At 38.1% G+C, this 15,382-nt stretch overlaps 1 protein-coding gene across 3 annotated transcripts in view; it reads left to right on the top strand.

Annotated features, from left to right (window-relative positions):
• LOC133125843 (uncharacterized) overlaps positions 1-15,382 on the top strand; it is a 156,849-nt gene that overhangs the window by 32,997 nt on the left and 108,470 nt on the right. For all 3 annotated transcript variants that reach the window (XR_009708466.1, XM_061237524.1, XM_061237523.1), the window contains one exon: positions 8,678-8,725. Coding sequence is in view for 1 of the 3 variants with exons in the window: in XM_061237524.1 (XP_061093508.1) it covers positions 8,678-8,725 (48 nt within the window). In the remaining 2 variants the exon portion in view is untranslated. The remainder of the gene's footprint in view (positions 1-8,677; positions 8,726-15,382) is intronic.

Below are 15,382 nucleotides of genomic sequence, written 5' to 3'. Positions count from 1 at the left end.
GGGTTGAGCAGGTGGGTGGCAAAAGGGTGAAATGTGGACCTGTCTGACTGGAAAATTGCAATAAGCTACACCAAATTGGCAATGAGCTACTCACTCTTGACTGACACACCTCAAGCAGCATCTCCCCTTCCACTAATTTACCAGAGGCATCTGGATCATCTAAAAAGGCAAAATCAATAGTACGCCAGCTTGCAACATGGTAGACAATGGCCAAAATACTACTGGTCACAGCAGAGACCAATGAATACCCTCTGTATTCTAGGCATACTCAAGTCACTGGATCTTGTCACCACAGTGCATAATGCATTCAACAAACCACAGATGTTCAAAAGGGGTAGATTTTAAAGATTGAATGCCATTTAAAATTATAACTTAAAATATAAAATGGTATAAAATGGTGGGGATGGGAGAAGGTCTGAGTGTATCAGCAAAACCACAAGGTATGCAGATAGGGAGAGACATGATAATGCATTAAGAGGAATTAGTGTCCACAAGGATGTGAAATGTAGATAAATAATTTATAATGCATAGTGCAATTATTAATGAGAATGAGGTGTCTTAAGGTACCAATGAATGATATATCAAGCAGTTTTATTGAGAATGTAAATGGACACAAAATCATGCAATTTATTTCTAATACAAATTCAATTTTGTTTTTCCACCATAACCCATTATTGACAATAAATACTCAACACAAAGCAAATTTAGGGTATACCAACCAGGACCAAAGCTGTAAATATCCCTTGGGGCACAGGGCTGTAATTTATGAAATCACATTTTTAGCATGAGTAGGATTTGAAAATATGAACATGAATCTAGCTAATATCAAATATTTATGAAAGCTCCTTGAATATGCACGTTTCCCTACTTGCATAAATGTGATATTTCATGACATTGGATATTTTGATTGTCTGAGCTGTGATAAAGTGATAAAGATTATCAAAAATATAATACATAAAATGTACACCCGATGGTCGCTGAATGGCTATTGCCACTATACCAGTGTATGGGCCCAACAGACAAATCTGGATTGTGCCAATTCTGTCTGTGGCAGGCAACCTCACAATGCAACTCATAACTGGGTGTAGCATCACCCAGGGAAGGAAGGATCTGTCCTGGATGACTGTCTCATTGCTCACCTGTGCTCTCTGGTCAATCAAGCACCAGTTGTCTGTTTGTTTAAGCAGCACATTAAGGGCCTGATCTTGAGCATGTGCATAACCTTTCAGCACATGCAAATTAAAAAACACAACAAATGTAGCATCTGGGTGGCTTCATGCTATAAAGCAAAAAAGCATTAGCCCTTGAACTGGGTGTAGTGCCATTGCTGGCTCTGGCTAGAGGTCCACGTTGACAAGGCAACAATTGGCTCAGCCTCGCTGGGGAATGATTGTGGGTAAGCCGGCAATTCCGCTGGTTTCTTCACTCTCTGGTGGCCACTCCTGGTCAGATCAGGCACCCTTGGATGCACAAACCATGTTTACCTCATTCTCCTACGAGGACAAGGGCAGTATATGATTAGGGTGGAAAATGGAGAGAATAGGCCTCATGTGAATCAGCCATCTCCTTGCTGGCGGGAGATGAACAAGTTTGGTTGAGTTTGGGTGGGGGTGGGAAAAATCATGGATAAATATACACTCACTGAGCACTTTAATAGGGACACCTGTACATCTTATTTTTATGATTATCTAATCAGCCAATTGTGTGGCAGAAGTGCAATGCATATAATCACAGTTAATGTTCACATCAAACAGCAAATGGGGAAGAAATGTGATTTTGACAGACAGGGTGGTTTGAGTATCTCAGAGTATCTCATTTTTACTTATTATTAATAACTCCTCAATTTATTGAAAATAGTATTATCATGTACAATTGTATCCGTTCACTATTCACAAGCATTAAAACAGGCATGACAATACAGAACTCATCACAACCATAATGATAAGCCCTTTGCACCACTCCGATACAAAAACCAAGCACTTTTTAGCCTAACTGTCATTTGGTGCCACAAAAGTAGGGCTTCATATTTCCTTGGCTATATTCAAATTATATAAGAATATAAGACTATTTTTTGCTGGGAATTATAGGCTATAAATGCCAGTTTGTATTTTTATGTTTGAATCCATTGCAATTGATAAAGGTGCTTTTAGCTATACAGTATATCTAGCTTTATGGCTTGTTTTTGTTCAAAGCATATTACATTTGTAATTCATAGCCAATTGGAATTCATCAACACACACTCATGTATCCAAAGATCCTTCATAGCTAAGTGGAATTTATAAACAGACACTCAGGTATCTTCAGATCTTTATGTAAGTTTGATGAATCTGAATGTTTGGTTATCAAAAGGTTCTTTAACACACAAAATGCACACTCATCTGCAAGCAAGCCATCACAAAGCAGGCAGTACTTTTCAGCATTTGTGAGGTGAATAACTGGGTTCTCAGTTCTCAGTTAAACTTCTATTGTGAGCTCAAACTGAAGAATGCCCTTTTCAAATTTTGTGTACTATATCATGATATTAGTGTTACCAAATTGTCTTTTAGCACCAAGCTTAATTTCCTTTCAGCAAATTAATGTTTAGTAATTGTATCAGCAGCGGTAGCCTAAGTGTAGAGTGTACTGTTAGCATTTGTTGATCTTATGTAGCTGTTTCTTAAGGGGCCAATCACACTGAACATGCTTGTATGCACAACATGTATGATTTTATGGAACCTAATCTGTAAAATGCTCTGTACCTGTCTTTTCTGCTGTCGCTAGGCAACCGCAATTGCTTTGCTAAGGTTCTAATTAACGGCATAGCAAAATGATTTCACTAGGATGTTTGGTGTGCTCCAAGTTTTTTTTGAAGCAATGGATAAGCGGAGGGCTTTCACTATTTTGGAGAGTGAAAGACAAAACAAGGTGAAATACAAAACTAAATTTGTTAAATCGTATGTGGATGGACCAAATGGTGTCAACTGCAGTAACCAAATTGTGCTCCATCTTTGTTTACTATGGAACCTAGAAAAAATCTAACTCTGCCTCTATTTCCTTGCAATTGGACAGCAGTGGAAAGAATGACAGTGATGTGTGGGTGCTTTTTTCTCCATGCGCATAAAAATAGGATCATGTGCAGCAGGATGCGCACCTGAAAACAGCCAGGCCCAGTCCTGTTGTGAAAGCAAGAATGCAAAGAAACAAGTGAACACAGCTTTTTAAAATTTTATTACTATTGTTTCTGCTCCTTGCGCTACCGATCAGGAGAGGCGAGGAAAAATGGCAAGAATTAATTATGTTGTGTAATATTGTTCTCATTTTGTCTTATGTTGTAAAGCCAGTGCACCCCTTTTCTTTGCAGTGGTGCTCTTGGCCCCTCCAGAGTAGGTGCATTTAGTAAAAGTTTTGGTGTCTATTTAAATGCATAGCCCAAATAAAGGGATGGTATTGTCCACAAAAAACCTCAGTCCCCTGTCACAACTCAAAGTAAACTCATGTGCGAGGGTCTTCAGAAAGATTGAATATAGACAGTTAATTGTCAAGATGGAAAAGTGCCGGGAATTGCGAACTACAACCTCCAGCCTACCTTAAAACAGAAACGGTTTGGGGTGAAGTTGCTGCCTATTGCAGCAGATATTGCATGATGTAGCCCATTTAAGTAAGTTGGATGCCTCGTATTTTTTCTCAGGGAAAGCTACATTAAGACAGATATCTATTCTATTTGCCAATATAGACATTATCATTTATATACAGTAGCTACTGTATGTAGAACGTCTAGCATTTATTTAGTTCCAAAAATAGCATGCGAGTATGGCACAATACATACATTTTACAGCAGAATTCCTCTTGCTCGAACGCAGATTTACTCTGCTCGCACTGAAAACTCTGCGCGCACTCAGATTTGGCCTGCTTGCAAACAGATTTATTCTCTTCACGATCAAAACTTCATCAATGTGGCGACATTGGCTCAGGTGGTAAGAGCAGTCATCTGGCAGTCGCAGAGTTCGATTCCGCCCTGTGTTTGTTGAAGTGTCCCTGAGCCAGACACCTAACACCTAAATGCTCATGACGAGCTGGTTGGTGCCTTGCATGGCAGCCAATCGCCGTTGTGTATGAATGGGTGAATGAGAAGCATCAATTGTACTGCGCTTTGGATAAAGATGCTATATAAATACCAACCATTTACCATCATAATAATAAAATAACTTTATTTTTATAGCACTTTCTGAGCATACAGCACTTGTGCTTTACAGCAGTAAAAAACAAATACCATAAAAATAGGCACAATGGCAAAAAAACTACATATTACTTAACTTCAAATACAAATATAAAATCTATAAATTTATAAAACAAATAACATTTTGAAAGACAAAATAGACAGAAAAACCATAGTATAATAAATAAAAAATAAATAAAAGGCCGTACATTTAATGTAATTCACTTTCATATAGACAACCCACAGAACAACAAAATGGGAAAAGTAAATACTAGCCCTAAGCCCCCTGATAGCACATGAGGTAAACGACTCCCCAATGGGGAGAAAAACCCTCAAGCAGTGGCGAGAAAAAACTCCCCTATGGGAAGACATCTTGATGGTGTCTCGGCTTTAGAATACCATCCAGAGCATTTCTAACATCAAGTAACTTTTTATTATTTTTAAAACTGGATTATGGTGGTTTTTTTACCTTCAGCAAGAACTTGAGACATTCAGTACAGGCCAAAAGTATTAGGCCACATGTCCTTTTTTAAAGAAACTTTAGGTGTAGAAGAATCCAGTTCATTTATGCATTTATTGAATAACAAACTTCTATCTACAATAACTAAAAAAAGTAATTTGGTAACACTTTACAATAAGGTCACATGAATTGCCATGAACTAGTCTGTACAGTTTTATTAATGTTATACATCATTAATTTGTGTCAACAGATAAAAAAAACTGTTGTTGTGAACTAATTATACGTTTGTCCTACATATTTGCTAATGTAAATAATCATGTAACTAATACATTTATTAATGTATTTGATAACTACTAACTAATGAGAAATTATTATATATATATAGAATATATTATAATTCATGTTAGCAACTACAGTAGCTAATGCCAATTCAGTGACCTAATTATAAAGTGGTACCAAATAATCTTAAACACATCATCAACACCAGACCAACAAAGATTAGGAAAAAGCTTTTTCACAGATAATACCAGCAGATTGTAGTTGCCCTTTCACTGTAGTTAGGGCTCTTCCTGTAGTTGTGTAGTGTGGTGCCATTTTTGTGGTTTCTTTTGCTAGACACAAGATATTGGTCTCTGATGTTATCCTTCATCCTGATACTCTCTTGTTAACATTCAGCTTTTTTTAGTCCTACCATTCACCATTCACATTCATCTTTTTTAAGTGAATGAAAGCAAGTTGAGATCAATGATAAGGAACGTTTTGGCTCCAACCAATTTTGAGCTCATGAGATGCCACTGGCTGCTTGAGGTATGTACACCTGAGGCTGACTTCACCATATTCCAGTGGATTATCTGTGCTGACACCCTATTTGGTGGCATGACAAGAAAGAGTTAAACTGTATGTGACTTCAATTAAATATTATTTTACATTCAGTGCTTATTTACTGTCTTGCACTTGGGATACGAGGTGAATGACCACTCAGGTGTTAATGGTCTTCTGCCCGCACAACAGCTCAGTAACCAGTGTCTTTGACGGACCCTCAAGCAGCAGATAACAGCAACTTGAGACCTTTCATTTGTGTAGTCCTGCTCTTAAAGTGAAGGGCCTCACCACTGCAAAAAAGGCCTAATGACACAGGACTGAAACAAGCTGGCCTGTTATAAGACCACTTCCCTTGAGTGCATTTCTATCTGCATTCAAAATGCACTCACTGATTCAACTTTTTCAAATGCCCCTGAAACTGCGTGGTGAGATGTGCAGCTGAATTACTTCAAAACTTTCTTTTGGCAGTAGAGTGATTTTTATAAGTGCCCCCATCCCACCCAAAGCAATCAGCAAGTGACCTGTCACTTGTGTCTGATAGCCATCTCAAAAGCAGGTCATGCATGTACATCTAAAGTGCTTCTTAACCACATTTTATGAAGCCAGAAATGTAATCGAATAACAATCTGACTTGTAAGTGCTTCTCAACAGCCAGTGGAAAGCACTAGTATGAGTTGTACTCCTCTTAAAAACTATTTAAACAAAAAGCACATAAATTCCATTTTCTTATTTAACATTTTTTCCTTAAAAAAGGAATACATTTTAGAATATTATTACAAAACTTACGTTTTAAATCTGGTTGGATTTGGTTATGCTTTCTTGGTTAACTCCTTTCACTGTTATCAGTAAACATTTTATTGAAAGGAAACCTCTGGCATTCAGATCATTCTTAATTTAATTATTAGATGATAATCTTTTTTTTTTTTTTCTTTAAATTAGGGGCTTAAGCCTTTAAGTCGCCTCGGCCCGTATTCAGGCCAGAGTGGGATTTTTTGCATTCGTTCCTTTTTTCAAGCTGCAATTTTCAATAAATATGGTCACAGCATATACCGTTTAAAAGCATCAAAAGTCACGGTTTTATCTGTATAAAATATTGTATGATGCCATTGCTTTAGCGACAACAGTTACTTATTTTGTAACATGAGGTGGAAAAACAAGCAAGGGGAGCCTCACTTTCTCTGCATTTTGGGAATCCACAGGCTACATAAATCAAATATTTTTTTCTCAGTTGTAAATTCGCATTTATGAGTCTCATGACTTGAGTCTTTGGAGTCTATGCAGTTTTCAGAGTTTGTTCTATAGGCTAATAATTTCCCTGTTGTTTCGGCGGATTTGCGTTATGATGATGATTACTATCATTACTATCATCATCATTATTTAGCCTACATTATTTAGCCTACGTACTTAGCGGAGGTGTGCTGCTGACAGTCACTGCCGTTACTGGTTGGGTCACCCACGGTTTCTTGAAGAGCATTCATGAGGTCGTAAACATGGTATTGGTCTGGTCCACAATGCTGCAGCCCAGGGGCCTCATTTGTAACCGCTGCGTACACACAAAAAAGGACTTGAAATGTGCGTACGCCACTTTCTAAGCATAAATTGGGATAAAAAAACTTGACCAGGAAATGGATATATATTTACGGAAACTTTGACCCATGCATACGCACATTATGGAGGCAGAGGGAGCTAATAGTCTTATCCAGCGCAACCTTCAGATTACATTATTGATATACAATTCTTTTAGAAGGCTAGATGTTAACTGACGGTTAAGTACAATGCTAAAGTATGAGTTGGCAGTGAAGGGGGTATTTGGCGGATTACATTACATTAATGGCATTTGGCAGACACTCTTGTACAGTGTGATGTACAGTTGATTAGACTAAGGGCCTTGCTCAAGGGCTGTGCAGATCTTATTGTGGCTACCTTAACCACTATGCTACAGGCCGCCAATGTCGAGAATAACTGGAATGTAATGTGTCGGAGTTTGATGCAAGAGGGGTATTGAGCATTTCTTGAGCATATGTTGAATATGTTGGAATATGTTGCATAACTGGTAGAATGTGCTGAGGATAGCTGGCAAGATGTTGAGTATGACAGGCAGAAATTGTTGAACATAAGTGGCGGAATGCATTGAGCCTAACTGCTGGAGCATGTTGAACATAACTGTGTTGTGTCCAACATACTGTAACTGGTGGATGTGTCAAGAATAACTGGTAGAACATGTCAGGCATAACATTATTTTAAAAGTGAATGAAAATTTCACAACCATATGAGGCAAATGATATGCATGGTGTATGGTACTAGTTGGCAAGTATTTCTTTGTTGATTTTCAAAAATGAGCATTCAAAAATAATAATTCTGGGAAGTTTATATGTTCCTTTTGTTACTGATATGTTTCAATTTAGCTTGTAAATCTAAATCTTTAGCTTGTCTAACATCTAACATTTAGTATTAAAGACGTTCTGCCAAGTTTAAATAGGTATTGTCGTTTATTTTTGCCACAAGGTATGCAATATGGCATGGTACAATCTTAGCCCTGGGAAAATTAAGCAGATTTTTCTGGCTTGTTCCCATATTATACACAATACATCTACAGACACTCATCAGGTGCTTTCATTAATTAGATTCCTTAATTACCGAAGTCATTGCTGTCCTTTGTGTGTGTGCATGTGTGCCATTTTAATTGCATGTTGTCAAAGTAATACATTTAGATAACTCTTCCTCCTATCTCTCGGGTTGGTAATGCTGTTTGGGGGGAAGCCGACTTGCTTTACATCCATTAGCCAAACCCGCACAGCATTTGGGACATTCCACCAGGGGTAAGAGCTCTGTTGTAAACCACGCAGTCTAATAGTACCGTTCGGTAATTACACAACATTACCATCTATCAAAATATTCACTTTTTGTTGAGGCTCATCAGCTCCAGATTTGGGAATTATATTTTAATTTACATGAAACCAATTTTCCTTGTTGTATTGAAACTATTATACAGCAAGTTGTAAAGTCACATTAACAGTATTTTCTTGGTATAAATGACTGCTCTGCATTTAAACAGGTTCACAAACTGGCCATCTAAGTAGAGAATTCCCTCACAACTGCTTTATTATAATGGTGTTCTGAGTGCAAATTATACCACTGGTGACATCCTGTTTGCCACATCCTGTTAACCGTTATTTACCACATGCTGTGGTCCTCTACAGGGTCTCGGAAATGAAGACAAGCCAAAGTGCAGCGTGTGCAATGCAGAGGTAAGAGCTTCCAGAGCAGGACATGTGTATACTTTCCAGTATGACATTGCAGGGACCTGGAAAGGTTGTATCTGCATAAGGAGGTAAGTGCTTGAGGTGGGTCCATGTATGACTCCTGCAGGTTAATGGTACCTAGTGCCGGGGTGAGCATGCATGAATACATGCTGCGGGAAGTGGGTGCGCAGAGGGTCGGCAGCATGGATCAGCGTGCTGGTGGAGACCTCAGCCCCCTCTAGAGGCCAAGCCCCTCCCTCGGCTAGGAGGAGGCATGTCTGTCTGAAAGCCTTCTTCTCATGGCAACCCCCGTAGGAGACAGGGATGGCCATGGACCTGCACATGATCTCTGTGCGCTGTATGGCAGTTAAACCAGACCTCCTTCCCATGCCTGGACAGATGGCTCTAAAAGGCCGATTTGTATCAGTCCTGTACCGTGCATTTTTTGATAATTAGGATTTTTGATTCGCATATAATAATTAATATTATCATTATTATTGTACATACTGTAACAGTTATACAAATTTTACATTGGGGGAGTAAATAAATATTGTAAGTATATATTATGTGTATAGTGTTTTAGGCTCTGGCCATTTTTCCAAATGATGAAAAATATACATTATTTCTGATAATATTTTTGTATTCAAATACACAAGGAAAATATTGTGTGAATATAAACATGTTCCTTTGGTAACCAGTTTAAAGAGAACAATAGTATTGCAGCAAAATTTCATTTAATGTGTACAGACTGGATGGCTCCCACAGTGGATACCATTTAGCTCATTAACAAGAAATATCTACTCATACAACAGATTTTGCTGCAGAGGAGCCATAATACTAATATATAATCTTCTCTTTGTTTTCCCTCTAATTCAGCTGATTTCTGAGAGTCTGTGCTGGTAATGCAGTTTAAGCTGGTTTTATACCTTATTAATGTGCCACAGCATCCCACTGATGGAGAGACCCTGATTTTTTGGCATTGGATGCTGCCTACATAATGTCCAAATCCGTATTCATTTCATGAAACCAAATTTATCATGCCTTTGCAGTGCATTTCCAATGCAAATTCACCTGCGATGCCTGGCCAGTTCAGCGGGGAAGTTCATTTGTGCGAAATAGTGGATGTTCATGTGGCATCACAAAGGCCAGCATCGTGCCTTGCAGGTGCAGTACAATGCAAACATCTACCAGATTAGGCCTTTGTTATTGATATACAGTACGTATTCATACATGCGCCACAATCTGAAATTATGGCGTTTTTCTGCATTTCAATCTGCATTCAATCACTGAATGCATGGTAATGCATTCATATTTTAGTGAGGAAAAGTCACCCTCTCAAATGGCACAAAGCAACCATGAAAATGACAAAAAAAAAGCACAGCCGATTACGTTGCCTGGTTGCTTTTGCATTCATGCATTTGGTTAGTTGTTTTTTCCCCTGTTAATGATCAAACCTTTCTGATGTTCTTTGAAGTCATAGCGGGCCTTCTATTTAGAGAAGGGGAAAGCCTAGATCTGAGTTTGTTTGATTGGAAATGCTCTATGCTGTGGTCAGAATAGTTTTATTTTAGATTAGTTGTTGGTCATGATGTCTCCAGTGAGCCTAGTTGCAAACACAAAGAAGTATAAAATAAGAATGGTATTAATTCACATTGCATGCCAGCTATTTTCAAGACCCATACCACATCAGAGGCTGTCTTTGTTTGTTGCTGAGGTCAGTGAACTGCCTTCCTCCCTGTGTACTGCGATTTGTGTTTTATACCACAGACAGTGGTCTTGCTTACAGAAATATCTCACCAGTGCCACGCTGGAACCCTGTTAAAATAAGCAAGGCGTCTTTGGAGTGGCCTTAAGTCGTTAACACTGCTTTGACATACCAGTGTTTGTTTAACAGTGAAGAGAAGGGAATGAATTGGTTTTATTAATACAAAGTACTTATACATTTAAGTCAATCACTACATTATTTTATAGTGTTGTTAATAAAATGTTCCATGACGATGATGTTTGACTGAATTGCTTATGACCTTTCAGCACAGTTTTTGTGTAGGTTGTTTTAATGAGCAATTGTTTCATGTCCCTTGAACTCCAATCCCACTGAAAAAAACTACGGGTTTTTCCTGCATAGGGAAATATTTTGTGTGCACCAAAGCAAGATTTGTGACTGCAAAAAACTATTAAAACTGCAGTTAGGATTTGGTAGCACAATGCACTAAAGAGAGAGTAGACAGACAGCACACTCATTAAGCTCTGTGGGCAGTGCTATCATATGCATGGAGACATGGCTTGTTGCTGTTGCCATCCACTATCAGAGCTGTGAAGGTATGTGCTGGGAAAAGGCAGTGACAGGCAGTCCTGTTGTAGTTTTAATCAGTGATGCCTGTTTTTTTATAATATTTTAATCCTTATCAAGACCGTAAGGTTGTGAAGATACTATTAATATCACACAAAAGCTAAGATTCACCTTCTGACAACCCAAAATGTGTTTCTGGTGCAGGACACTTTTATACTTTTCTCCAAAAAGTTAATTGGATGGCATTTTTAATCAGTGGAATGATCTGGACTAAAAATAATTTTCTTATGCCAAAAAAAGGTTGTGTACTGGGGGGAGGATTACAAAGTTTATCATTTTGGCACATTTTAAAGTACATTCTAAAGCTGTGTTTGTGAATTGACAGATCTGGTCATGAAACACAAAAGCCCAGCCAAATGCTGTATTAAGACAAATCATATCCCTAAACATGCTCCATCTGGTTCAGTATTAGCAAACAGCTTACTGCTCATGTGAAACAGTAGACTGCATTGTTATAGCTTGTGCATTTACCCAAAACTCAGTAAAATAGGCCTGCTAGTGTCTGCAAACTTGGACAAAACATTGAGAATGTCAGCAGTAACGTTGACTCGCAAGCCTTGCATAGCCTGAAAACTTCTTAATGTCTTCCAGATTCCCCCACCTGACCACGATAATGTAAACCAATACCCTTTAAATTGGAGTCATTTTCAGCTATTGTTACAGTGGAGGCCTGGGGCAAGTGTAGGGAGACTGGGGTGCTAGGAAAACAATTTTATGGGAGGTTGTGTTTCTCCACTTCTCTGGGCCACATGTGAGCATATTGCTGCAGTTGTTTTTCTTGTTGCTGTTGCTGTTAAAATTCAGAATCCCATTCCAAAAGTATTCCATCCAGCATGGAGTCTCATATAATCAAATATTTATGTCGAACCATCCATTTGAAAAGGCATCCTAGTGAGTAACCAAACAGCCTAGTAACTGATAGAATAGAATGCACACTCAGGTATTTGACAGTACTTGCATCTTTATTAAATGAAATGATTTTAATACTATCCTGATGAGTAATGCATCAATATAATTATATTTTATATTTGTACATTATATTGTACATTATAGAAGCATTCTAAATGCTTTAAAAAATATGCATGCCTAGATAAGCGATGACAATAATGACAATAATAATCAGCAGCTTTAAGCTGCTATCAGAATTATTCCGTTCACCAGTGGTTAAAATTAAGAGCCTTTAGCCATTACGGCTCAAAAACTCACAGCACTTCCCTTAATGCTAGTCCCCATTCAATGCCCTCACCATATCATATTGACATGTTTGTTGCTGATGTTTTTCAACTAGGTCTCATATATGGGCCATTTGAATGAGTTATTCTAATTTGTTAGAGCAATGAATGCATTAATTTCATTAGCAAATAGCCTCAAAGCGATAATTATCAGAGTAGGTGTGTCACTAGTGATCATGTTAAAATTTGCCAGTTAATTATTAAGATTTTGTTGATTTGACATGAGTTGCCGAGGAAAAAATAAAGAGAGAAAAAGCTAAAATAATGTTTTCCAGTGCGGACGGGAAGGTGCTTGTTGTTATGTTCTGAGGTAGGGGGGAGCAGGATTTTGCATGTTGACAGCTCACATTCCAGACTAATTACTCCAAATGGCACTGAGCTAGCTGGTACTCATTTAATCCAGGGGTATGTAATTACCAGCGAATGAGGTCCAGCGTAGTTTTAATGGCCTCTTTTGGTATTGATTGGAGTTCAGTGGGGGAGCGACAGATACCCTCAGCCCTGATTACCCCTGTCCAGTCCAGGGGGGTTGTGCGAAGGGGGAGTAACCATTTTCCCAACACTAATGACTGATGGAGTACTTGAGGCCCCATCAGGTTTGGGGCCTGACCAGATAGAGGGTAGCCATGCTACAGCTGTTGAGGGTTTCAGTTCTCAATGTTAACCCCTTCTGCTGCGCAGGCACAGAGAACAGCTGTTTGTAGTTCAACGCCGCTTAACAAAGGCATAGCATCCTGTCAGTGTGTGTTTGCAGTCAAAGTGGAAAGTTTGGGCTTTATTGCTGGAGGGTAACAACGGAGTTGAAATTTTGAAGAAGTTCTGGAAAATTTGAGTCTGTGTTTTCTTTATGGTAACATATGGTAGCTATATTCCTTGCCTACAGTAAGTGGATATTGTCTCCTGGTCTCTTGTCTTTTTTTTTTTTTTGATATGGAGACACAGGATGCAGGAATTGCTGGTTGGTGCCTTGCATGGCAGCCTATCGCCGTTGGTGTGTGAGTGTGTGAATGGGTGAATGATAGGCAGGTAAAGCACTTTGGATAAAGGCACTATATGAATGCAGTCCAACTGCAGCTAATTTTTAGGGGGCCCAGCACCAAAGTTTATTGCAATTTTCTGGCCAGACTAGTCTACCAATGTGCTTTTCAGTGTCTCTAATTATGGATAAACTCATTAGTAAACTGAGTTGACTAATGAAATATTTTCTAACAATCTTTCTTTTTGCCCTTATGTAATAAACATATTATCCACATACAAATGAAAATGAATCATAATAATAATTAGTAAATAATTAGCATTTGTTTTTATCATGACGAATTACAAATCGGTCATTGAGTGTCTAATTACTGATGGTCACACAATGTCATTACCACTTGTAGTCAAAAAACAACAGGGAGAAATGGCAGAATTGTAATTGTAATTTGCATTTCTTACTGAATTACTTATAAGTAATGTGATCTTTTTTTGTGATCAAGAGGTTTGAAATTCACAAAAAAAAAGTTTTGCTACTGGAAGACAAATTTTCACTGAGGTAGTGTGTGAAAAACACACACAGACATGGACTACAGATATTGGCAATACATCCTGCAAATATGCACAGATTTTAAAGGGATTGGAATTTGATTAAATATGAATCAAGTTGCACCACACCTACTGATTATATATATTCGTATAACCTTGAGCTACACACTTCTCACCTCTGTTCATGGAAATACTAACATTCAGTAGCCATGCCCAGTGCGCCCTTGCGATTGACTGTGCCCATGTGCCCTGTGACATTGAAAATAGAGCCCATAGAGTTAATGTGGTCAAATGCTAGACCACTCTACTCCTGGTAGAGTAGGATACAGGAGACATGACATGAGGATGACAAGACATTAATCAAAGCATCCCCATCTTTTTGAAAGTAATGAACACCTTTCTGGGTTTATGGTTATCCCAAAAACTTTAATCCTTTGACAAATTCCTTAAACATTTTCTACCCTTGTCTCTCAAGTGTCTCCTTAGAGGTACAGTTCCCTCCTCTAAAAGTTTGTTAATTACAAAACCCAATGAGTATTTGACAAATGGCAAGAAAGGGCCAAAGAATCTTGAACCTGGAAGCATCAACATTATGTATTTTGTTTACATCATGAAACATTAGCAGCTTTCCTGTGGACTTAAAAATAAAATTCACTGAGTAATTTCACAAGAGTAAAGGCTAAGTGAACTTGGCAGTGTGTGACATACTTTGCTGTAAGAAAGTACAATTTTAACTGAATAGTGTTGTGACCACTGCCGAATGCAAGCACTCATCTCTTGAATGTGTTCAGTAAAACATCTGAATTTCTCACTCCAGCCTATTTTAAAGAAATGTGGAAAGTATTCCAAGAAAACATATTGTGCTGGAAAACTATAAACATGTTATTTATAAGAAAATTGATATGTGATCTATCCATACCTGAAATTGTTTTTTATTACTAAGATAAAAAAATTTTATACTAAGCATACAACTGCACTTTGTAAAATGCACAAATTTTTATTATATCATTATTTTTACTGTGTAAAACAAAGCAACCCCTAACCGCAAATACAAATTTGTCAGACACCAGAACGCTGAACCCAATAACAAGACCACAGGCAGGGTTCGATTTCCAGAAAACAGTAACGGCAGAGAGAAGGCAGTTTGATGCACCTTTATACTTTAGACTATAGCTTAGTCCTCCCTCCTGATTTTGACATGGTGTACACTTGTTGCTAGGAGATCTTATCAGAACCTGTGAAGTTTGAACAGAGAGAGTCTAAAATAAAAAATTATAAAAACTTCAAAACTCTTCTGTACAAAGAGTACAAGGCTTTATTCATTACAATGGCTAGCTAATTATAAAAAAAAAAAATCCTCTCCCTCTTCACCTCACAAAAATGTCTCCTGTGCATTACCTACATGGGTAAACTTTGGTCATTTCTGCAGAAAAACACTTTGAGTGTACTATATAAATGTCTACCCAGGTGACATAATGGCCAATTACGCAGTGCCCCACAGTCAGCAGCATCATGGTTCAACACCAGACTGATTCACATGTGCATTAACAGGATGAGCCA

This window comes from Conger conger, chromosome 4, assembly GCF_963514075.1.
Source record: "Conger conger chromosome 4, fConCon1.1, whole genome shotgun sequence".
Taxonomy (NCBI): Eukaryota; Metazoa; Chordata; class Actinopteri; order Anguilliformes; family Congridae; genus Conger; species Conger conger.
This window is presented reverse-complemented; position numbering and strand designations above follow the sequence as displayed.